At 44.7% G+C, this 24,407-nt stretch overlaps 1 protein-coding gene across 1 annotated transcript in view; it reads right to left on the bottom strand.

Annotated features, from left to right (window-relative positions):
* VMP1 (vacuole membrane protein 1) overlaps positions 1 to 24,407 on the bottom strand; it is a 54,930-nt gene that overhangs the window by 15,103 nt on the left and 15,420 nt on the right. Inside the window, exons 6-8 of the mRNA XM_065732048.1 lie at positions 17,659 to 17,826; positions 13,392 to 13,523; positions 2,745 to 2,825 (exon numbers count right to left, since the gene is read on the bottom strand). Coding sequence (XP_065588120.1) covers positions 2,745 to 2,825; positions 13,392 to 13,523; positions 17,659 to 17,826 — 381 coding nt within the window. The remainder of the gene's footprint in view (positions 1 to 2,744; positions 2,826 to 13,391; positions 13,524 to 17,658; positions 17,827 to 24,407) is intronic.

The following is a 24,407-nucleotide window of genomic DNA, read 5'->3' as shown; positions in this document are numbered from 1 at the left end:
TAACTCACAGTAGCAGCTCATTACTTCAATACTTCAGTATCCTATTCTGTCACACTAACCAATACAGAGTGTGGAGATTTCAGACCATAAAAAATAAAATAGAGAATGGAAATCTGAAATCTGTGAGAAAGCCTTGGGGGATATACTTAGCTGTTACAGCCCAGCAATTCAAATTCATGAGCACCCACACCACCACCTGTGTACAGAGAAATCTGAAACGCCTCTAAATACACCCCACTTCAACTCAAATCCTCCTCACCTCTGACATCTGTCTCAGGCATCGGAGGATGGTAAACGAGCTCCCCGCACCAGAGCCTGCTCTAGGGCTCAGGTATCTCCTTGCCTGGTTGGTTTGGGTTTCCCCCACCTCAATAAATTCACAGTGCATTTTAATTACTGCGTTGTTATCACCACAGAGAGAGCAGCACGCTTTGGGTACCAGTACCCCTGCATGCCACCAACACATTAAACGTGTCACAGTAAAAGATGACTTGGCTGCATGCTGGGGTGTATGAGCTGGCCACTGAAGGGCTCTCTCCATTTGCTTTTTTTAAGAAACACATATGTGTGCAGTACTGTGAAGTGCCAAAAACACCCTCAGAGACAGGAGGGGCACGCTCACAAACTCCCAGCAGCCACAGCTGGGATCTCTTCCTTGCTCCATTTCTTTCCCAGAGCTGCCTTTACAGGGCAATTAGGCCTAAAACAATCATATGGTTTTCCTATTACCACTACATGTTACGCTCAGTTGATTTCACTGCCTACATGTGCAAAGTTTTAAGCTCTATCTGATTGTGTCTTCATGTAGCATTTAGAAGCCATTGCAGCTCGGAATCCCTATGCTTTTTGGAATGCCTCTCCTCCCACACTTCACCTCCCCACTTGCTGCTGCTCTGCATTTATTCTACAACCAACGTTTACAAGTCCTCAAGTGCACTGCGTTGGATCCATGACTTCCCATGCCTCCCCCAGCCCAGGGCAGCCTGCATATATGCAGAAGGAAGCTGGAGCTCAGGGCACGCCAAGGAACAGTGCACCAAGTAGGGAAGAAGTTAAGCAAATGTTTATCACAAAGCAGGAACTCCGCAGAGCTCACACATCACCTCTCCCATCCAGCAATCCCTTCCTCACGTTCCCTGTCTATCCACATTCCACCTCGCCCAGCTCCCCAGAACTGTTACAGACAGACAGGGATGGCTCACACCATGGTGACTGCAGAGCAGTGAGTCAGAGCACAGGAGCAGCCTCACAGCTCAGTGCACGGAAAGACTTAGGGAACAGCTTGTAACCTACGTCTCCACTCTAAACATGAAGGCAGTTCAAAAGATTAGTAAACACAGGTTGTGTGCCAGCAGCTGTAATCAGCTTAATTCTTTCCAGCTAACACAGGTTACTTAGATTTGAGCAAATAGCTGACATTGTCATCTCTACAATTTAGGAAACTAAGAGAGATGCTAGACAAGTGTGGAACTAATACCTCATCAGCTGAGCAGCTGGCTAATGGCTGTGGTTATTCCAGAAGAATGGGATTGCAGGGGACCTCACAATTCCCCTCTCTGCAGTAATCACATTTCTGTGCGTTTGTGTGTTGGATGGGAGAGTAAGGCACATCACTCCTACCAGTTCTCGTTGAGCTTCCAGGGAGATTTAAACCTCAGACAGTTGAGATTCTTTTAACTCCAAAGTACAGTATTAGCCCACTTCAAGCACTAAAATAGCATCAGTGGAAATGTTTATACCATGTCTGTCTTAGAGAAAGAAATCTATAAGTAATTTGGATAGCCATGGCTGAAACTGTCTGCTGCACTCTGCTCCCCTCAGCTCCTAATAATCCACAGACACCTCCTGAGCAGGTTCAGGAGAACTACCACAGATGGATATTCCATTCGAGGTTCATACAGGTTGTTTTCAATTAATGTCAATCTTTGAATCTGAAAACGTCAGGCCACAGAACACAAACATCTGAAGAAATAGCAGAAACTACAAGTAAAGGTACAGTAATTCCAGCAGAAACTGTAGGTAACAACATAGCTCTAGCTGTAACTTGACAGCTAACAACCTGGGCTAGGAAAGCCACAACAGGAGAGCTGTCAGGGGCACATGATCTCATGTGCCAGATACCCACTAACAGCAGGGAGCTGCAACACGTATTTGCCTTTGTTAGAGACGACATGTCCTCCAAGGAATGCCAGGAGCAGCCCTGGCCTGAGTCAGAAACACAGACACTCGGTGGGTTTTGGGAACGCCTTAGCTCCCATCTAAGTCTGCTGTGAGAAGCTGCTTGCATCTTGAGTGAACTAACCCTTCTTAGCAGGCTTCCCTGTACCATGCTGAACTACAGAATGAGCTGTTCTATAAAAAAAAAGCCACCCAGGAACTCAGGAGATCCCCCGCAGCACAGTGCTCTTCTGATGGATTAAAAAGGAAACTACTATTCCAAAGGCACTATTTCACCAGGAGAATTAGTGTCATGAAGCCCAAAGGTAAAGCAGAAGGAAGGGTAACAACTGTTAGCTGTGCACTCATGCAGAACTCAGTGTGTTTGGTACTAATCTAGGACTGGAGCTTCTCCATCCTATTGTACTTTGCCATACCACAACCATCCCATTTCCCTGAGCAGCACAGAAACACAAATAGCGAACAAGATGCGAGGATCCATATGGACTCAAACAAAACACAGCTCACAGCATTAACCTCTCTGTGCCACGTGTGATCACAACCCCCCATCTCTGCAGTGCACTTACAGAGGCGCAGGCCAAAATGCCAAAGAACCCAACTTTCTGTACCAGGTTCTGGACAGCCAGCTTTGCCCGGGAAGCAAAATCCTGCAAACAAAGGAGAGAACGTTATTAGTGAGGCAGAAGCTCAGCTGAACGTTTTGAACCTCAAAATGTATGCGACTGCAGTATCCTCTTTGCTTTGGGACTTTCCCACGAACAACAAAAAGGCCAAACTGAAATTCTGTGCTCAGAGGGAAGAGAGAGATTGTCCGTGTGGAATTTTTACACCTCTTGAGTTTTTGGTGCTCCTTCCAGAGATGGTTCCCCAGAATTCTGCAAGTGGCACTGAGTTCAATACTATGGAAACAGGTTTCTAATGCTTTCTAATTCTTCTTTCTCTCAGCCATGCTGAGAATGCATTGACTGCTTTCACTCAGGACAAACTCGAGTCTCAGCCTCTCCCACATAAACACAGCAAATCTTTTTTAAAAGCAAAAATGAAGATTCTCACAAGCAGTGTAAGTTCATTTGCATTAAGGGAGAGGAAAAGTCCTACATCTTGGGATGCTTTTCGCCTGAAGAGAACACGAAGGGATTCAGAAGTAAAGGAAATAAACTCCACACATGGAGGAGGCAACACGTATTCCTATTCCTTCACCTAAAGCAGAGATACACAGCAATTTAAAATGAAGAAGTTATTAAACATAACAGTGTCCTTCCAGTGACAGAATTTCTCCTCCACCAAGGTGAACAGAAGCAGTGCCTCCTCCACAGGGATTTCATAAGACACCCCGAACTAACCGAGCTGGATGTGACCACGGTCTTTTCAGTTCCTAATTTTTTTCCACCATTTCACAATGCTCACAGACAAGAACACTACTTGTGCTTTTACAAGGCAAGCCAGAATTTTTCACAGCTCTGTAAATCTCATCATAAAGGATATTTCAAATAAAAGAATCCCATTGTTCAGATACATCACGATGTATTTCAATGGAAGCAGTTAGTGTTCTCATTTTAACATACTGACCCATTACCACTGCACTTTTGTATTGCTGCTCACGGGCTGGAAATGAACTCTTTATCAAGGGATCTGTGGACTAACACTCGCACAGTCTGGATGGTTTAATGCCAGGTGTAACAGATGGTTTAATGCCAGGTGTAACTGGCATCTGACTCAACATACTGCCACTGTTCAATTTACTGGATCCCATTCAGGCTGACTGTGTGACCCCCATGTAAGCACAGGGCATCGGTTTGGTCACATTCCCAAAGAACAAAGAGCTCTCCTCACAACATTTCTACACGGCTGCAAAATGCCATGCTGCCTGAAATCCCTCTGTGCACCTCCAGCCAACAGAAACTGCTCTGAAACCAACAGTCCAAGTGCTGCAAAGAGGGCAACAACAAAAAAGAAAAAAAAAATCCAGAAAAAGAACTCGTGACCATTTTTTGTCACCTCATTAATTTATGAGTTTTTATTTTTAATTTAAACCTTCGATGCCTTTTTAAAGTTTGTGGTTTTTCTGGTTTCGCTCTGTTCTTTTTCCCTTCGCATTCCTTGTCTGTTACACAGTGACCCACGGACAGCACAGTGATCGTCCTTCAAACTGCAGTGGGGAACTTCTCCCGTCCCAAACTTTCTAAATCAGACAAAAGACATCAATTGAGGATATTTTCCCCCCGTTTCCCATGATGTGGTGTCATCACAGAGAGAAATCATTTGCATGGTAATGTACACAACAGGGTCACAGTGAAGTCCGTCTTTGCGTCTCCGCGCTGCCTTCAGTGTGACCAGGCTCAGAAGCAGTTGTGCTCGGTTGCTTCCTTACGTTTCATTATTCAAATCTTTGCAACATCTGCGATAATAAAAAAAAACAAACAACCTTCCAAGTTTCATTTCTCAGAGCATACAGTTTCACAACTTTTACCTATTTCACAACAGATTTGCTTTTCTGTTCCAAATCCTGCACAGGGAACAATCTTTTCGCCACGGCTTCCATTTTTTTTTTTTTCCCTAAGCATCCGAAATAAAAGCCAAACAATTTCCATAAGTTACTGCTTCAAAAAAGAAACCAAAGAAAGCCACAAAGATCAGCTACTTACAGGCACAGCATATCCCCCCAAGTCAAAGCACAGGACCGGACCCGACTCTCAGCTACCATGATTCACTCCCCGCCGCCTTTCGGGATACTTTTGCTCACTATGTCCCTTTCAAAGATGATTTGTTATTTTGGTTTGGAAATAGATTTCCTGTGACTGCTGCAACACAGGCAAAGGAAGGTTAAATGATTAAACATTACTTCATTGGGTTAATCATAAGATCGCAAGAACTGGAATGGAAACCAGAGGCACTGAAAGGTCAGTGCTGGAATACTGGTTCACACATCTCCGCCGGCGGGCTCGGGAAGCTTGCTTCACATCTGCCTGTGTGAGCATGGAGCATCTCCTGTCAGCACAGCCCTGCTTCTGGGAAAAGGAATGGGCAGCCCTGTTCTCACAGCAAGGCTTCTCCCCGTTCCCTATCCTACCTCGCTTTCGTTTATCACTTAAATCACTATTTCCTCTTTCAACTTTCATTGCAAAATAAAACACAAAACTCCTCAGTTATTTCAGTGCCGAGTGGTTCGTTGGATTCAGTTTCGCTCCAGCAGACCTGAAGTTGTGACCCTTTTTCCTCTATCACACTGACTTAGTAGCAGAACACAGAAAGGTCACAATTCACTGTTCACAAAGGAATTGTGAATGCCTTTTTCTTCTTAATCTCCAGAAGTAGATTGCTGATGGGTCCAGAGCAATGAACCAACTCCTGGTGAAGAAGGATCTCTGAACAGGACTCAGTCCCAGTCTAGTTTCTCACTAGAAACAAAGTTTAATTATATAAATAGAAAACTTCAGAGGAGAACATTTTTCTGCAGAGACTGAAGGCACCGTATGAAGCTACCATCTCAGATTATTAAAATGAATTCCTTAGCATCTACAAAGCTGCCTACAAAGACAGCGCTCCTTTTTATGTAAAAATCTGAGTTATGTTAAAAATGAGCTGCACAGTATTTTGTTTCTTCAGCTTTCTATTACAGCACAATGGAACCAAACACGACTTATGGGAGAATGACCATTTGTGGTTAGGCAATCAACTCCAGAATTTCAGAAGACTGAGAAGAATTATTAACTCATTGGAATAACATATTAACTGCAAAAGGGGAGCTTTAAAGAAGACAGACAGCTACCTATGGGCTGAGAGGTTACAACACACACCCGTGCAACAGGAGCAGCAGCACAGTCAAAGTTTAACCATCAGCACAGCAAGCTGGAATTAAGATAGGAAGAATAGAGGTGAAGATACAGTCAGTAGCCACTGCCCATCACTGCAAACAGATCCTCACTGAGGGATCAGAAACACTATTTTGTACCCCTCCTGCATGACATCAAAGGTGACAGAGGTGAGTAAGGTTCCACTACGCTGCAAAGGGGAACACTGTGACAGAGGTGCACGTGGTCCTGATCTCCCGCTCCTCCAGCTGCGATGACCTGCAGCATCTTCATGTGTGTGGGAAGGAATGCAGCCCTGCACCTCTGTTCTGGCCTTCTCAGAAATAATTCCAGGTTAATGCAAGAGGAAACGAAGGAGGAGTATTTCCATGTTGATACTTGGAGAGAAGAAGGGAGGAGAGGTAAAGTTTAAGCTTACTTATCACTAGGAAAGTCTGGAAAGAAAACGCGGCTGTTAAAAAGTCACAGGTTTTCAATTACTGAAAGCAGTGAAGGGGCGTTTGAAAAAGGTGCCTGTGTGTGACAGGCATAGGACAGCCACTGCAGATTAAGAGAAGCAGTTCAAATTCTAAGTTTGGGCAAGAAAGAAACCTCACAAGAGGTTTGGGCCTTTAGTGACATTAAACTCTGGAAAAGGAACAGTGTAACCATATAGGAATGTTAGAAAACAAATACATGTCCATGGTGAAAATGAAAACACAGTTTTACAAAGTCCAGTATGAAATCGGACAGATGGCAGTGAGACAGGGCCCTTGGCTTCACTGGCCTTCCCAGGATTAAGCAGACTATCAGCATCAGGAACTTGTAGGTATTTTCTCAGATGGTCAGCCAGCCCTGCAGCAGATCACCCAGCCACGCTGCACAGCCTTGGAGGCTTCCAAGAGCAGACCTGATAACACCTGAAGAACCTGATCTCATTGCTGACCCAGCCTGGAGCAAAAGTTTGGACTACAGACTGCCTGAGGTCCCTTTCAAGGACCTCAAATCTTTGTGTGATTCTATAACGAGATACTAGCAGCCACCTCCAGAGAGAAGAATGAAGCAACACAGCATCCTATCACTCCAGTTCCCACACGTCAGACGTTGACCTCTGCAGCCTTTGCTTCTGCAGTTGGAAGTGTGTGCTGGCACTGCCTCCACCAACGTGCTGGCTGCCTAAAATACCACTGAGCTGCACAGTGAGAGCTCACTGATCTCAGAGCTGCAATCGCAATTAACTCCTGTGGCCACAGGACTGACAACTTGCTTACAAAGCACAGTGTGTACTGTGGCATTCCAGGATACTGCTGATTTCTTTCTTTCTTTTTTTTTTTTTAATCCATTACATATTATAAAATCCAATTTTTGCTGGGTTTAAGATCCAGGCATTGCAAAGAGGGGCTCAAGAGGGCTGGAATTAAGCGAGTTATTACTCTGCTTTAGCCGTCGTCATCAAGAAAGGAAGCAATTTTTGATAACCAGACACACAGATCGACCTTTTCAATCCCTTACAAAGCAGAGCCGCAGTCACCAGAAGTGAAAAAAGCCACACACTTTCCCCACAGGGAACTCAGAAATAATTTTAGGAAGAAGCCCATGCACAGAAAAAAAACAGTTGTTTAATAAAAGTAACTGATTTCATGCACAGCTGACAAATCCTTTTGCACACACCGGTCTTCCTACTCAACCTAGGCAGCAGATGTGCACAGCTAAGCATACCTCTGCTGGTTTGCCCTGGGAAGGAGCAGAGGTTCCCAGACAGCTTAGAGAAGTGGTCTGCATACCAGACTCTTGTACAACACAGATATTTAAACAGTGTCTGGAGCAGGAAAAAAAAAAAAGGCCCCCATTTCTGTATGATACCGTAATTAATTTGTATCACTTATTGAAGGTTTTCTCTGAAATAAAGATATTTGAAGCAGCTTACGTGACCCTAACATCTGACTGGCCTTTCTCAGAGCACTGAGTGCTTAATTTCAAGTTTTTCAACCTTTCCTTTATTCTTCATCCTCTCTGAAATATTTCTGGGCCAACTGTATTTCAGAAGTGACTTTTCCTGCACTACGACACAACCAATCCATCCACACCATGTGAAAAAAATAAGTGTATCTATATATATCCCACACAATGAAGCAGCAGAGATTCTTATGTTACCCTGAGCCTATGTGAAGACATGAGAGAAACAGCCCAATGTCACCCCCAAGAAGATACACAGACAATTTTATTACTGCTTTTTTGTTGGTCTTTTTTTCCAGATCCAAATTTTATCGAGTAGTGACTGCTCCTTCTGTATGGACCACAAACCTGAAAAAGCCCATGATGAAAGAGTGAAACAAAGGTGTTCTAGGCCAAGCAGCATGTGAGACGTACAATAAACTTGGGTACATTCTTTCTTAAGAGGTTATTTTTGTTGCTGTGTGAGTTATTTGCCACCACAGCCAAATACTGAGTGAAAATATTGCAAAGCAATCCCTATTTCTTCCGTGGTTTGACTGATTTATGTACTTTCACACTGAACACTAAGACAGAAGGCCCAGTAAAGGAGTTTTAGCTGACAGAGGTATCACAAAGAAAAACTCGAAGAAGAAATGCAAAAAAGTCATCCGTAGATTATCACGAGCAAAGTTAACGCTGGTTTCCCTTATCTGCAAGCAGGTGTGCAAATGAATAGAACAATGCAGGCACAAGACTGCCAGTATTCTCCTGCCAGTGTCCAAAGAAATGCAGCAAGGAGGTGGCTTACACATTTCTTACTCACAGCTCCCATTGTCTGCCCTGCGCAGACATTAACTCTTTGCTCCCCCCTTCCTGAGGAAGCTCCCTCTAGCAGCAGCTCCCCTACTGAAAGCCTTCTTTGACCCATTCCAATGTTTCTCCGCTCAGTGTTTTTGGTGAACAACTTAAAACAAAGCTGACACTTCGTATACTCACAGTGGGTGAATGTGTTAGTTACCCTAACTCATCCGTCATCTCATCCTCAAGTACAGCAGTCATAGCAACACGTTCATATTGAAGCTCCAAGATTTGATTCATTTTGAATTTACATTTAATTATGGGCTGAGATAAGGAGGGGAGAAACCTCCATCCACGCATTAACTGAAGCACACATCGATCTGTGTGCTGACAAGCCTCCTGGTGGCACCCCTCAGACAGCCCAGACCTAACACTGACAATTAACAAAGGAAGCTGACGAGAAAAGGGGGTGACTGGAAGAACAAGCAAGAACCACGATGAACAGAGCTTGATATTGGATTTCAACAGGTTATTTCTGAGGAAAGAAAAAGAGAAGTCAGCGTTTCCAGTTATTGTATATGACTTTACCACTTCCATTTTTATGATAACTGCTTTACAGAAGGCTCTGTGGTCTGCTTTAACTTCTTTCTTCTCGCAAAAAATACCCTCAAAAGCTTGTGCTTAAAGCAGCAGCAGCCAGGCAAGGCCCTTCCAAGCAGGAACTCACCAGATACTAATTGGTAGTGAAACCACGGGAGAGATCCATTTTTAATTTGGCCATCCTTAACGTTGCTAATTAAGTAATATTTCGCTGATTAGTTGAACCCAATCATTCCATCTCAGTGAAGTCACAGTGTCGTGTCAGAACAGTGCTGGGCTCCCCGCGTAACCACGGCTGGGTGTGGTGAGCGCACTGTTCTGCTCCTGCTCAGAGACCTGTGCTAGGACGTGGAAAAGCAATCCAGCTCAAGGCACGGGACCTCTCCAAGTGCTGGAGATGGGATTCGCATGTGTCCGACTGCCACTGTCACAAAGTTCACTGCTTTAACTCCTTGCAGACAGACGAGAGCAGGAAGTTGTTGGGTGGAAGTCCTGACGCAACGCAAACCAGAGCAGTTGCAGCTTAGTTTAATACAAACCCTCTTGAGTCCACGTTGACAAATTCTTTAACAAGCCCTGTGGTTACAGGGAAGCTGGTTTCAGTCTGAGTCACTCCTGTTCAAACAGTTTACTGGAAATGGAGGGGAGGGGGAATTTTCAGAGAAGTCATGTGATGGCCAGACAAACCACAACCAGTAAAGGTTCAGTGGAGGCAAAAACAGGTCCCAGCAACAACGGGCAGCCAGCGTGCAGATGGCACTGGGTGGTTTACCAGGGCTCCTGCTGCATCCCTGCGGGTTTAACCCTTTGTCAAGTTTGTGTCCTTTCAGAGGCACGATGCAGCCTGGGAGGAGCCCCCAGCAGGCAGCAGGGACAGTAACATGGGCAACTTGAAAATATTTTCACATGGAAATTTGGCTGCAGCAACACCGCAGAGATGCAAAGCCTGATGTGTACATCATTAGCTCTTAAAAATATGCTACTTAATGAATCCAAACACTTAAGAGTCATTAAGGATTAGATAGCAAAGATATTGGTACTTCTCTCCTCTTAGCAGAGCACCACGGCACAGCAGCCTCCACCAGCAGGAACCTCGAGGGCAGCTGGCACTGAGCTCCATGTGCACCAGAAACCTCTGCCAGCTTTTCAGCACAAGAAAACACAAGAGCCCTTTGCAATCAGCGACCGTTAATCAGGCAGAAAGGAAAAGCCCTGCACACAGCTGCATGGCCACGAGGCTGCACACAGCTCTGCTCACACTATCCTCAGCAATGTGCTGCCCCAGCACTAAGCAGCACATTCACGTGCCCTCATTGAGAGGTTTGAATGCTGCACTGGAGATACCCCACTGCTACAGGGGAGCTCTGCTGAAAATCTCCATTGCTCTGGAGCTGGACTGGAAGAGAGCTCAGAGCAACTGAATGCCATTTTAAACATGCATAATTCTAAAATACTGCCTGAGTACCAACAAGTCAGACCAAATCACACTGCTCCTATAGCATGCTGAGCTCTGCATTGTGTGCAGCTCTGGGAAATAAGAGTTCTGCTTGTAAACCACACTCCTTCTCTGGGGCAAAGCCACTTGATTTGAACATGAGCAACCAACCACGAGGCAGGAGAAGCTCTGGAGCTCAGTGTATGCTAGCAGGACTGGCTCAGCAGCATGCGCAGACACTCAGAAAGGAGAAGTGAGCGTGCCTTCAAACAAGGGGCTTTTCTGAAATGGGGAAAGTGTGAGGCAGACTCATCTGCAGGATAATGGGTTTTCTCAAAGCCTAGCTCAAGGAGAGAGGTCACTTGGATTGGCAGCTGACCCAGTATCACCCAACAGACTCTTCAAAGTAAATAATATTTCACTCTGTGCAATTATAAAAGGAGGACTAAAATTTTACACTGTTTATTCCTTCTGAGTTCCTTTTTTTTTTTGGCTGTTGTTTTTTAAGCTGCAGAATGTTAATTCCCCCCCCTCAAAGATCAGTCAGGCTGGATGTTCAGTTCATGGACTATTCTCACCATAGAAGATCCTCATCTGGTTCTCAAAATTACCATTGTTTCTTGAGAAACAGCAGCAGCAAGCTCTCTAAACAAAACCCACGCACGCAAAACGTCAAGCTGCTTGGCTGTGCCTTGTGGGCATTCTCTACTCAGCAGAAGTAGAGGGGGAGGCTATTCTTCCAAACCCTACATGCCTGATTTCATGCCCTTCAGAAAGGCAGGCTGACGAGAGACCTTCCTGCTGAAAGGAGGCTTCTGTCCCTGGATATCAACCCCACCGTGGCAGCCTCTGTGGAATGAGACACTTGTCACATTCCCTGCTTTCATAGGCATAAGACCTAAAGCTGGGGAACGGCAGAAGTGATGTAGGTAATAAAGGCTGTTATTGAGTAATTTAAAAATAGACTTTATAACTGGTCACGGAGTTGCAATTACAGAACAAATAGTGATAAGCTATGCTTACGATTGGGATTTACTCAAGGTCATAGGAAAAGGCAGGCCTGCCTCCCACAGGCATCTAGCAAAAACACCATCAATGCCAAAAACCAAAAGGAAGTCATATTATTAAGTGGAAAAAACTGAACTGTCAGTTTTATGAGTGCAATACAATTTAATCAGATTGTCAAAGCCTCATGTGAAGAGAATTTTATAGAAACCAAACCACAAGTGTAGTTCAAAAAGATTTTTTTTTCTGGCTATCCATCCACAAAACACATTTCAATCCCAACTCAATTGTCAAGAAAATAAAATCAAAAGTACTGGTAAATAACAGCACCGTTTCCCTTAATGAATGACACAATGCCATCCGTTCACGGCCGATGCAGCCAGCCCGGGTTTGGCCTGTTGTGACAAAACACTCTCTAGCAAAAATATTCTGCCCAAGAATCTCACTGTGCGTTCTGGAAAGCAGCTCTGGCTGCTCCCAGAGCTTTATGTGCAGATCATTTGCTGGGAGAGCTTCACTAAACACAGACAGTGTTTCAGCTCTCAAGTCGTGCATCTGAATGTTGTTTTTTTTTCCTTTAAATGGGACATGCTTTTTATACAGCTAGGGATTACTTCACAAAGCAAAGACTGACAGCACGACAAAGACCAAAGCTGACTTTTTTTTCCCCTTCCACTACACCTTCAAAGAAACAGAAGAATTTACTACTGAAATAGCAGGAAAACCCTATGGAACTTTTTAGCAGGGGGAGGCTCTCATAAAACACAGGGTTCACTGTTAGCATTACGAGATTGCACTCAGTGTTTCCAAAAGCTTCATCCACTGTAGAAGATGGGGAGAAAGTATTTATATCAAGGAAGTTCCCTGGCAGAACAGTTAAAAGACAACAGTGCACAGTAACAGCATCTGCTGTTTCTATGATGGCAGTCTGGTGACCTCTTCTACCTACTGGTTGTGGTAGACAAAGACAGAGGATGAGAAGGAAAAATGCAGAAGAGAAATTCAGTGAGCAAAAAAATGTTGAATTTCTTTTGAAGATGCAAACTCCTGTCCTAAAATGCAAAACTGTAACATCTGACTGACCTACAGCATCAGTTGCAAACTATGTTATCACACCAATGGTATTTAAACTGTCAAGAGAACAAATCACAAGACCAACGACATAAAGGGATTCGGGGCAGTTTCACTGCATTTTCACATCAGGAAAAATATGTTTCCTCTGGCTGATGAGACTGTCAGTGGCCAAGGTCATGTGGGGAGGGGCAAGCTGACTGACAGCCACCTGGCGCACGGAGGCTTTAAATCACCTTTTCCATAACCACAGTTGTTACAGCCCCTCCTCTGTCACCAACCTGCTGGCTCTCACTGTCTCCTCACCTTTACTGTGCTGTCTTTGGAAAGGCAAATAAATGCAGAACTTGTAACAAATGCTTTGGCTGCACTACTGTACATGCTTCAGCAAGTTGGATTCTCAATCTCCTGCCCCAGAGGTATCTCTACCTGATGGAGAATCTCCCTCCGCCCTTGGGAAGTCCCCTGTGTACTTGCACCAACTGATCTCTGGCCTATTCCCATTTCATTGCAATGATTATTTACTCCATCTAGTTGTTCTGTGTTTTATTAATTCTGTTGTTTTCCACTGTTCTTACTTGTGCAGTCTCTGCATGTTCCAGCATCTCCTCAAATTCCTGATACTCTTCATCATCAGGTTCAGCACCAGAGAGTCGGGCTGCCCTTGCCATAAAATACGGAGGCAGCTCTCCAATGGCTGTGCCAGCACCCTGGGAAAAGAATAATCCAGATTTATTTGTTTGTTCTCATATGGGAAACATGATATGCACAGACATTTCAAAAGATGAGAAGCCAGAGATGTGTGCCGTGTTGTAACTGCAGAGCTGTGGAAAGCAGATGCTTTGAGGAGCTCGCTTTCATCCACCAGGACAACTTTTTCCTGACATCAAATACAAAACCATTGCTTCGAGACCACGCTTTTCCACATTAAAGAAATGCAGCTTTTCTCTTTGCAGAGTACCACACTGCAAATCAGCAGTCCCCAGGCTGCGGTCAGCAAGGTCACAACTGTGAGCCCTGCCTGCCCCAGGGCCAGTCCCCATCCCCATCCCTGTCCCAGCCCAGCCAACTCTCCTCCTGCACAGATCCAGACACACTTGCCAGCATGAGCCAGCTCCTGCACAGACTGCAGAACGATCTGGGAACCCCTCCCCTGTGCTGTCATGCAGTTTACTTACGGTTCACAAAGCCATGAGACCTTGTGCAAGTGTTTATTAGAAAACAGGGTCAAGTTTTACTACAGCTACGAGCAAGGAAAGTAAGGTTAAGCAAAGCTCGCTCTGCAGATTTCTCTCTCAAGATGGAATAAAGAAAGCCAAGAGAACCAGAGATGAAAGCACGGTTCCTTTCTCACCACAGGAAAATTATATTTGTTTTCTCAGGACATCAAATGACTCATTTCAGTCTTGTGGGCAAATACAACTTTAGCTTAACCAAAGAAAAAGAATACAAAAGAGAGATGACCGAGACTGAACATATAGATAAACAGAGGCTAATGAAACAGGAACTTGGATTATACTCAGAACAGTTTAAATATAGGACAGGTAACACACAATAGTCGGGCAGCACACTGGAAAAGTGCTAAAAGCGAGCTGCATGCAGATGGCTTTTCTTTCTTAGGGTCAGGAGTGGGTAACAAATGCTTTTCTATCCCTTTGAAGCTATGTAAAAGCCTTTCAATTTCCTTTGTTCCCGCTCTATATGCAGCTGCATGCAAGCAAGAATTCCAGCTGCCCTGGGTACTCCAAACCAGGAGGCCGTGGCTTCCCTCACCGCCGTTCTCTGCAGTTCCCAAGGCTGTTAAGGTCTCACTTTAAGCACTCAAATCACACTGCATCATCACACCTGTACACCACGTTTTCCACAGCAGAAAAACTCAACACGGGTGCAACGAGCCGAGCTCCACTAATCTGCACACTGCTGGCACAAGGGGGGTGGGAGATCAGCCTGCACACAGTAGCAGCAACGGCTCAGAAAAATTCACTTGAGGTTATGTTCTCAGGGTGATGCAAGAACAAAAAGTCACATTGCTCCTCCGGGCTCTGCCAATTCGCCTTGGCTTTGTTCTGCTTGCTGAGGAAGAGGTTTGTATGCGTGTACTGGACATGAACTTTCATTAGAGTGGATAAGTCACATGCTCATTACAAAACATCTCAGAGTTGCAACAATATCATATGATTTCAGGGCTACCCAAGATAGGTTCCTTAAGTGCATTTAAGGAGAAAAAAAATAAAGCAAGCAATGAAGGATACAACCCAGTCACTATTTAACTGCTTTCTGTAACACGAGCTCTCTATTTTCACCATTTAACACCGAACACAAGTTCTGCTAACAGCAGATTGGAAAATCAAATAGATGCTGAGCAGAATTCCTTTACACAAAAATATTCAGAAAAGGAAATGGGGAAATGACTCCACTAGAAAGAGCTGTTCAAACCGATGTGATCCCGGTCAGGACACAGGCTGCCTGTTCTGCTAATCCCCAGCAATTAAATGTTTTTATTCTTTTCCCCTCCTTTCTTGTAAAAAAAAAAAAAAGGAAAAAAAAAAGAAAGCTGCAACACATTAAAAATGTAGGGCACTATTGAATTCCTTGTCCCCATGGGATAGGAGGCTGTGAAAACTGGCATACACCTAGCAGATTGTTTTGGGGAGCCTTTCTGCAGGCCAGGACTGGCGGAGCCAATTTTTATGGTGATTTTTAAAACCATCATTTTCATTTCACCTAATAATTCCTTAGATACGGTGGTATTTAATTCCAGCAACACTCATTATCAGCAGAAATGAGTATCACTGACGTGCAGGGGACCAGTAATGATTTTAATCTCTGGAAAAAGCTGTACCTGGTTTCAGTCGGCTGGAACAGATGCTGATGTTTTTGTGATCTGAACCCAATCCCGTGTGCTGAGCGATCCCCGTGCTCAGGCCTTGCAGGATACTCAGCCTGGGCAGCTTTACAGGCAGAGCTCTGCAGAGTCCCCCTGTGGGACCATCCTGCTTTCAGTATTTTACATGAAAACTTATATTCCTACCACCCTCCTGTCTCTTTCCAAACAATCAGGGAGATGGGCCAGCTCGCACTCTGCAGCCTTTCACTTTACGAGGCTGAAGGAACGAGGCTGGCAGTGTTACTGCAGCTCTTCCTCATGGGGCTCCACGTGCTGTGCGAGGAGCACATCTGCACACATCCACTCCTTTGCTTTTGCATTTATCCAGTGCTGCTCATGACAATCAGATTTTACGTCCCATTAGAAGTTCCTGGTTCCATTTAGAAACAACAATAAAAATAAGATTTTGAGTTCCATCAACAAAACTCAGATGAGGAATTACACTGACTATTCCCCGTTTCACTTCCAAAGCTGAAAACTAATTCAAATCAAGAATTTTTAGTAAGGTTCTGAGGCTTAAAACTCATCTTGCTTTGTTTTCTGGAGGCTGCTGTTACTTTCCAGTGCAGTGGAATCTGGTTTGGATACGACAGAACCCAGAGTGAGTTTCTTCAACAGCTTCCATCAAACATGAACTGGAACTGGGACAAAAGAAAAGCACTGCAAGAAGCAGCAGCAGCCACCAACGTGATCTGACTTACAGGAAATTAGCAAGCAATGTTTATGTACTCATGAAACATTCCAAGAAAGCATAACATTACACCAGACACCACTGAGAGAAGGGGGATGCTCCTGAGGGAAAAGTGAGTGGAGACTGAGGTCAGAGAAAAGGTGGCGGTCAGGGACTCGAAGGCGAGAAGGGAAGGAGGGCAGGGGGATGGTGTGCTCCAGTGCCCTTCTCCTTTCCCCTGCCTGAACCAATGCACACTGCTCTCATGAAACACTGGAGGCAGAGCTTGCTCTCCTCAGGACACAAGTTTTCAATGTTTGCAGTGCTATTAATTCATTTCTGAGCTTAATTCTCATCATTGTTCAAATTATTTTAGATGAAGCAATGCGTGTTTAGCCTTAGTTGTGTTTGTATTTTGCAACCCTAGAAACATGATTATAAATGCCATTTCTGTCTTCATTAAACAAGCTCGAGCAGAAAGAGAGCAGCAGCAGATAAAAAAGGGGGAAAAAAAAACCCTTATATTTCTGGTCTTATAAGAACTTGTATCTCCAGTCACTCATCAAGCATTGAGGGAAATCTGTCCTCTCATTAGAAAGGCTGAAAATTAAGATACACTTTGCTTCTCACAAGGGCTCCAAGTCCACTTTTTCCATTGTTAAAATCACAATGGGTTTTGCGCATTGCTCCACATGAACACTGTGAACTGTGCAGTACTTTGTCTGACGTGAGCTGAGTCTGTGATGGCACAGCCTGAACGCCATTTCTGCAGGCAGAGCAGCTGCTGATCGTTTTAAAAGCTGCAGTGATTAAAGCTGCCTTAAGATATCTTTTTGTACCATGAGGAGGCACTTGGGAACACGAGGGCAGACACCAGATGCCATTTATTTTCAGGATTTCACCTATCCAGAATGAAACAGGCACTGACTGCTCAGAGTCACCCTAAAAGCCAACTGCACAAAAACTGCAGAAGGAATACAGAAAAAAATCAAAACAGAAAGGAAGCTCCAACGACAGCACTTCCTGACTCATTTAGAAGCCAGCCTGCTTTTCCTCCACTCATATCAGTCAGTCCTCAAAGAGCTTTAAGATTAATACTGTAGGAGATCAATACTACAGTACAGAGAAGGTAGATCAGGAAAGCAGCTCTTTGTGCCACAGACATCAACACCACTGCTGGCAGCATGAAGCCATCGTCATTTGGCTCAAGTAAGCAATTCCTGAGTGCTGCTGAACAGAGAAACCAGGTGTGCAGAGGAAAGCTCCAGATTTATGAAGCAAGCCTTACCCACATGCAGGCCTCCAGCCTGACTTTGGAGATGATGGCCCACAGGGAGATGGATCCGCCGCTCACCTCCTCATCGGGGCAGACAATTTGATCCGGGTAAGGAGGCTCAGGGAAGTTAACAGAGTTACATTCATAGGCAGCAAGTGTAACTGATGCTATGTGTGGACCCTGGAAAAACACAAGTCATTTCAAATGCATTTCACGTGAGTCATAATAAAAATTTAAATAAAAAAACCCCACGTTTGTCCCTGATCCAAAGAACATAGGGTAAAGTTTACTGTTTCTCACTTTTGGCCATTAATGTTGTTAAATAACACACAGAGTTTTTCTAAGACCATCTGAAGCACCATGTTAGCTATTAATACTCTTTCAAAAAATTCCTCCTTGTCATCATATAAAAAATCCTGCTGGAGCAGGTGTTTTCCCTACTGTTGTTTTTAGAGGATGAAAGCATCTAAATTCCATATTAAATCTTTTTTTTCTTTTTTTGAATAACCAGCCCTTTTCACATCATCCATTGAAGCTTTGCAGCTTTTAGATCTTCCTCCAAAAATCTGTGGCTTCAACTCCTGCACTTTCTGTGTGTACTAGAAAGTGACCTCACTGCTGTTTGCTAAAAATAGTTTGAAATATAAATCAGAACTGTGGTGTTATTTAAATGCTGTATAGATGGATTACTCCTGCTCTCCATCGTACATTAAACGATTTTTAGGGCAAACCACCAAAAAATGAGCATCAGTGTTGACTGAAGGATTGAAATGCTTCAACATTAAAGAACTGCTGTTATTTTAATACAAAAGAAGTCCAGAGGCAATCCAAAGGCTACATTTAGTACTCTGACCCCAGCACTAGGTATTGTAGAAGAGAAATCCTTTAAATGAGTTTTATTAGACCAACAAGGAGCCTGATACCTCCCAAAGCCAGATTTATTAGAAAATAATAAGGGAAAGAGAAAGTATGATAGATCCCAACACTGCCATTTCTCCTTTTGAGGCTCCCAGAGCTCACTTCGAAATGCAGGAGCCTGAGGTACATCCTGAGGATCCTACAGGCTTCATTTGCACATGAAAGGGTTATATTCTGCAGCCTCACACAAAAGGTGAGGCCCCAATGCCTTTCGTAGACCTATCTGGAAGAAGATTTTAGTAGGGTTCACTCATGTCAATACTTCAGGCCTCAGTGAAGAGACCAGAGCACATCCACACTGCTACTTATCTCATGGAAATGAGATGCAAAGTTCACTGCAGCAAAATAAGAAAGAGATTCAGAACTTGATGTACAAGAAGTGGTTTTGATATGGAAGGAAGAATGAACAAGCGATGTGTAACATGTACTACAGACACTGTGATGAGCCACACTGGCAATGGACTCCTTTTTGACAATGGCTGCAAGATGCCTCTCCATCCCAGCAGTTTCAGACCTAAACAAATTTCCATTTTAGTCACAGAGGACAGAGGCAAAGACAGACTGAAACTCTCCTCAAATCACAAAGTACATTCACAGCAAACCTGGTAATTTTAACCTGGTAACTTTTCTCCACCGTGTTCTGAAGCTTACAGAATTTAGCTGCATCCCCTGCTTCCCCTCCCCAGTCTGATGGCTAAACTGGGACAGAGAAACGTCTCTTGAGCCATCTTCCTTTAACTCATGGTTTCTGCCTGCAGAAATTGGCAGTAGAAGTCTTCTGAACATGAAATTTGCATGGGGGATATCCCCACACACTTGAGTTTAAATGACCATTTCCTACGTTCCCTTGAGGGTAAGGGCAGGGTGATCCAGTGTGTGAATCAAGAAGTATGATTTTCGGTTCCACAAAATTTGGCAGGTCAACCACACTGCAGTACAACTGCAGCCAGCCGTGATGGCAGGCTGTTACTTTCAGTTTTATAGTAGTCAAATATAATCTCTGCTGTAACAAAGCTCCCCCATCCTCTTTGCAAGGTTTCACTGAGAGCACTGCCAGCATTTCTTCTCAAACTGTAATGTGAAGACTCTGTGCTCCCAAGAGACTGCAGAGATAAAATGCCTCCTGCAGGAGCTCCTTACCGTGAGCTGCTTCTCCCAGTGGGGTTGCCACCCTTGGGATGGCCCAATAGCCCCAAAGCATCACCTCCTGTTAAGAGCTCAACCAACAGACATCTGCAAAAGGAGACATTTTACCAGTGACAGCCAGTGGAAATAAAAAGGCACTTGCAAAGCTGCTGCAAATGGCCAAGGAGCCACGTGAAGGCTATGCCAACTGAACATAACTCTTCCACTGCAATGTAAACAATTCTATATGGAAAGAAGTTGGGGTTATGGAACCCACAGAAGCCACATTTTTGACTGCAATAAGAAATAAAGCATAACCAGTTCATTTAGAGCGACAAAGTGTGGGCTGTCAGAGTTCGGAGAGAGCCAAAGGAGAGCAGAACAATCCCGCTCATCCTCGCAGTGCAGCCCAGCTGCCCTGCTAGTCCAAGGGCCAGCAGCTGGCAGCACCCCCCACATCTGCTTTTGTTCGAGTGCTGCTCTGAGAGCTCACACAGAGCACCATGCTTCCACAGAGCCGGGTTACCAAGCACCTCCCAGAACAATGGCTGGCTGAACGGGCCGTGGCTGCAGGGGGGGTCTGTGTGATTCAGAGGGGGCATCATTTTGCTTCGTAGTCAGCAGTGGAGCTGCTTGAACTCTGCTTTAACACGATGGGGAAACAAACCCCAGCATGGCCTGCTGCCTCTGGGAAATCCCAGGCCACGTACACTCAGCTGTACCTTCTGTGCTCCTTTGAGACAGAAGGACTCATTTTCACACCATTTTTTAACCCTCTCCAAGCAATACCTTCCCACCTTCTCCCCCTCCTCACATACTCGAGGTTTACCTCTTTCGATGCTTTAGGAAAACCTCTATGACATCTCCTTCACAACTCCAACTCTACTTTAAAAATAGCTCCATAAAACTACTTCAAACCCTCATACCAGACAAGGAACACTAAAAGCAGCCGACTCAGTAGACACGCTGCTTGCCAAACCAGGAACCAGTTGCAGAAATTCAAGGCATGTAAGATCCTGAACACAACTGTCTTTTCGTCACTGTTTTCCAATGAATTTTTCTTTTTTTCTTTTTTGTCTAATTGCAGGAGGCACTCACAAGGGCCAACGCAGGAGAAATTGAGAAACGTTCTGCTGACTCGGGCTAGAAGCATTTGCTCGCCACTGCTGACGACCAGCAGGAGCCTGTGGTCAGGATGGAATGCCATTTGTTAGAAATATCTGTGCCATTTAAAATCAAACAGGACAAGAGCTGGTCACCAAGAGCAACTCAACATAAATCTATGTTTAAGTAATAGTAATCTGGGGGAGGGCTGGAAAGCCCTATTTGCACAACGCTCACAGAAGTCAACCTCGAACTCCTGAACTCGCAGGACTTCAGAGGATTGCTAAGTTTAGTGTCTGAAGTCACCTGAGTTGGAATGGACATTGCTAATCCTTCGAAACTTCTTATTTCAGAAATATCTAGGAAGTACAGCCTTTTTTTTTTTTTTTCTAAGCTATAAATCTCACTTGGAAATTCACCTCTGCAAGGCTAAGTTCAGATCTTTAAAAACACACTGATGTTCATTTTATTTGCAACACAGAAGTCTTCACCAGAAGGAAAAATGACTGCATACACAATTAGGAGCAAATCACGTTTTCACATTATTAATCACCCTGTGCATCCAGACTGTGAACAAAACCATAGCTGCAACAACTGCATATCAGAGGCAGTTCCCTCACGTGTCCCTGCACACAGCAGCCATCCTGCTCGAGTGCTACCAGGACAATGGCATCTAATTTTAACCTTTTGTATTTGGAGAAGACAATTTTAGACTCATTCTAATTGAGAAATATTTCACAAAGAAAAGCGATACGTCTGCCAGCAAGAAAAATACTACCCTGAACTCACTGCTCAGCTTAATGCACTAAAAATCTGTTTTCCTCCATGGATACAGAGCTTTTCATACTGGCCTCAAGACTCAGCCTTTCCACAGGGGGAAACATGTCATTCTACATTTGATTAAGATAAATTAGAAAAGCAAAAGCTTGCTTCTCATGGGAAACATCGTGCACACGTTGCCCCAGGCTGCGACTCATCTCATACTTATCTATGAAGTCACTACACCTCTCCAGAAAGCAACACCATCTTACAGCATCTTCTCATCTCCTGGAGCAGCAGACAGCTGCCCACAAAGCAAACTGCTCTGTGATTACAGGAGGAAAACTGAGTCTGGAGGTGGTCAGTATATATCCTGATCCAGTCTGTCCGTCTGTGTGATGAGATTAAAACGTCTCGTGATTTAATGTGTTGTCTGGGATGCAGTACAGGACGTAAAAAGGGGCCCAGAATGAAGAAGGATCCCATACCTATAGCATCCTCTGGTGACACAAGCACCCATCATGTGGCCAGGGCTAGCTCTAGCACACTGTCACGGCGTTGCAAGCAATGTACTAACTTTACCATCACATGTCTGTTAGCAAGTTTCCATTCCCACTTCAGTCAAGCTTCGCCCCACGGCGCAGAGCTGATGGAAATTCCAAACGATGACTGAACAAGAACCACCAAGGGAGCAGGCACGTGGTCCCATGGAATGCAGAACAGGGCCATGCTGCTACTTTGAGGGGTAACAAGAAAAGCAGACGTTTTCTGAAGCTATGTCCACACTGCTTTCTATAGGAGCACAGACCCACGTCAGGAAAAGGCACAACTGGAAGAATCCAAGCTCATACCCTGGTGCTGACAGAAGAGAAAATAACCTGTCAACATTTTTTCCTCGCCCTTCCTTAGTCAGCCACTTATTATTAACTAAGGAATAAATCACAGCATCTACTCAAATTGACACTAGCAGAGACTATTGGCTTTAATGCCTCCAATTAGAGATTGCCTTGCACTGTTATCATTATTTCCAGCCTGCTCAAGGAAGCGGGGACGAGAAAAGCACAAAGTTCAGGCTGCTCATTTGGAAAGAACAAACAACCAACAGAGCAGAGGCTGCTTGAGAGCAAGAGAGGAGCGAGCGTGACGTGACCTCCCAGCAGCAACCAGCCAGGGTCAGCCACGAGGAAATCAAGAGCAGATAATGAAAACCAAGCATCACCATCTGAAAGGTAAAGTCCAGCAACCTCTGAAATAAAGAGATGGTGCACTGACTGCCTCACTGACCCTGCAGCTTGGGGCAAGCTCAAACCCCAGCTTGGGGCTGGAGGGGAGTCACGGGCTGCAATAGTTGTTAACTCCACAGCAGAATCCAGAAGACTGTGAAACAGAGGTGCTGGCTGTATTGATGGATGTTTCAACATATGAAATAACAGTGGGCATGCACACAGCACTCAGACTCCAAATGCACATTTTCCCCTTGCGAATACCACACTTAAGCTCACATGTTTTAAATGCAAGGAAGGCAACCAGGTTCCTCAGCTCATCTGGTCGCAGCACCTATCCCACCCCATCGGGCTCTCCCAGTTCATCAGCACATTATGACTACAGTTTAACAGAGAACAGAGCCCACGTGAACAGCAGGCAGTAGTTCCCAACAAGAGATGGTAAGCAAAAAAGCTATTCTGTAAATTGTGTTGATTCAAGTATTCCAGGATGTCCCATTGTGCAGAGCACAGGACAGCTGGAGGAAGGAGGTTTAAAGGCATGGAGGAAACAAATGAAAGAGTAGGCTGCATACCAGCCTCACACAAACAGGCTCCATTTCAACTGGTTTTACAATTGATTTCTGTCTTCTGCACCACTGTGTATTTTTCTTTACATGCCTTAGCTCAATAGCAGTAACCTGATCACAGATATTAGACTAAACCAGGTTTTATTCCCTTTGTTTTAGGCTTGCCAATTGATGTGAACTGAAGAGCTGCAAGGGCTGGATATGAACACTTAACAATAACTCAGCGTGGTGAGAGGGAGCGTGGCTGTGTCCCCCACCTGCCTGGGCAGCTCAGGTTCTCCTGGCTTTTTTCCTTTACACACAGAACATACCACTTATCAGTTATTCACGACCACTTTGAGTGATGCCCCTAAAAAAACAAAACAAAGAGAAGCTGAAGCTGAAAATCACTGAGAAAACACTGCCGTATTACAGTCACAAATTAACAGGGGAAGGAAGGAGAAGAAATTCTGTGCATTTCCAAACTGTAATGCGTACTTCACAACACTAGAGGAAGCCCTGTTGCGTGAGCTTTTATTTTTGAGAACCACTTCTGGGATTTTATCATGGGTCTCATCACAAGTTTGGCTCCTGGGCCTGGATCACTAAAAGAAATGTGATTTTAAAAAGCGTTCGGTAGTCCTGGCAGGAAAGAGGGACGTGGGGGTATTTGTTTTAAAATGATTCATGCCCACAATGCCTGGGGTTTCTTTTGGGAAAAGTTAACCAGCTCATGATTGCACGACGTGCCTGGATGATCAGGGTTCTCAGTGTAAGCTCAGCTCACTTCGGACAGGGCCAGAACTGCAACGCTCTGCAGAGGCCAAAATGGGACAAAGTCTGGAACCAATTCAGAACAAAAGCAAGACGTTGAACCCTCCAGCCCAGATAAACCCCAGCAGGCACCCCAAAGCCAGCCCTGTCAATGAAGGCACTGTCACTGCAATGTCCTTCTCTTTAAAGGCAGCTTTCGGTCCTATTTCAGGGCCTGAAATTACTGCCACGCTCCTTCCCTCTGCTGCAGAACTCCCGAGGAAGAATCAGGTGACAAAGCCACACATCACAGTTCTGCAAAAATCCCAGC

This window comes from Cyrtonyx montezumae, unplaced genomic scaffold (assembly GCF_038088225.1).
Source record: "Cyrtonyx montezumae isolate F1298 unplaced genomic scaffold, pur_monq_1.0 scaffold_15, whole genome shotgun sequence".
Taxonomy (NCBI): domain Eukaryota; kingdom Metazoa; phylum Chordata; class Aves; order Galliformes; family Odontophoridae; genus Cyrtonyx; species Cyrtonyx montezumae.
The sequence above is the reverse complement of the archived record's forward strand: the minus strand, read 5'-3'. Positions and strand labels throughout refer to the sequence as shown.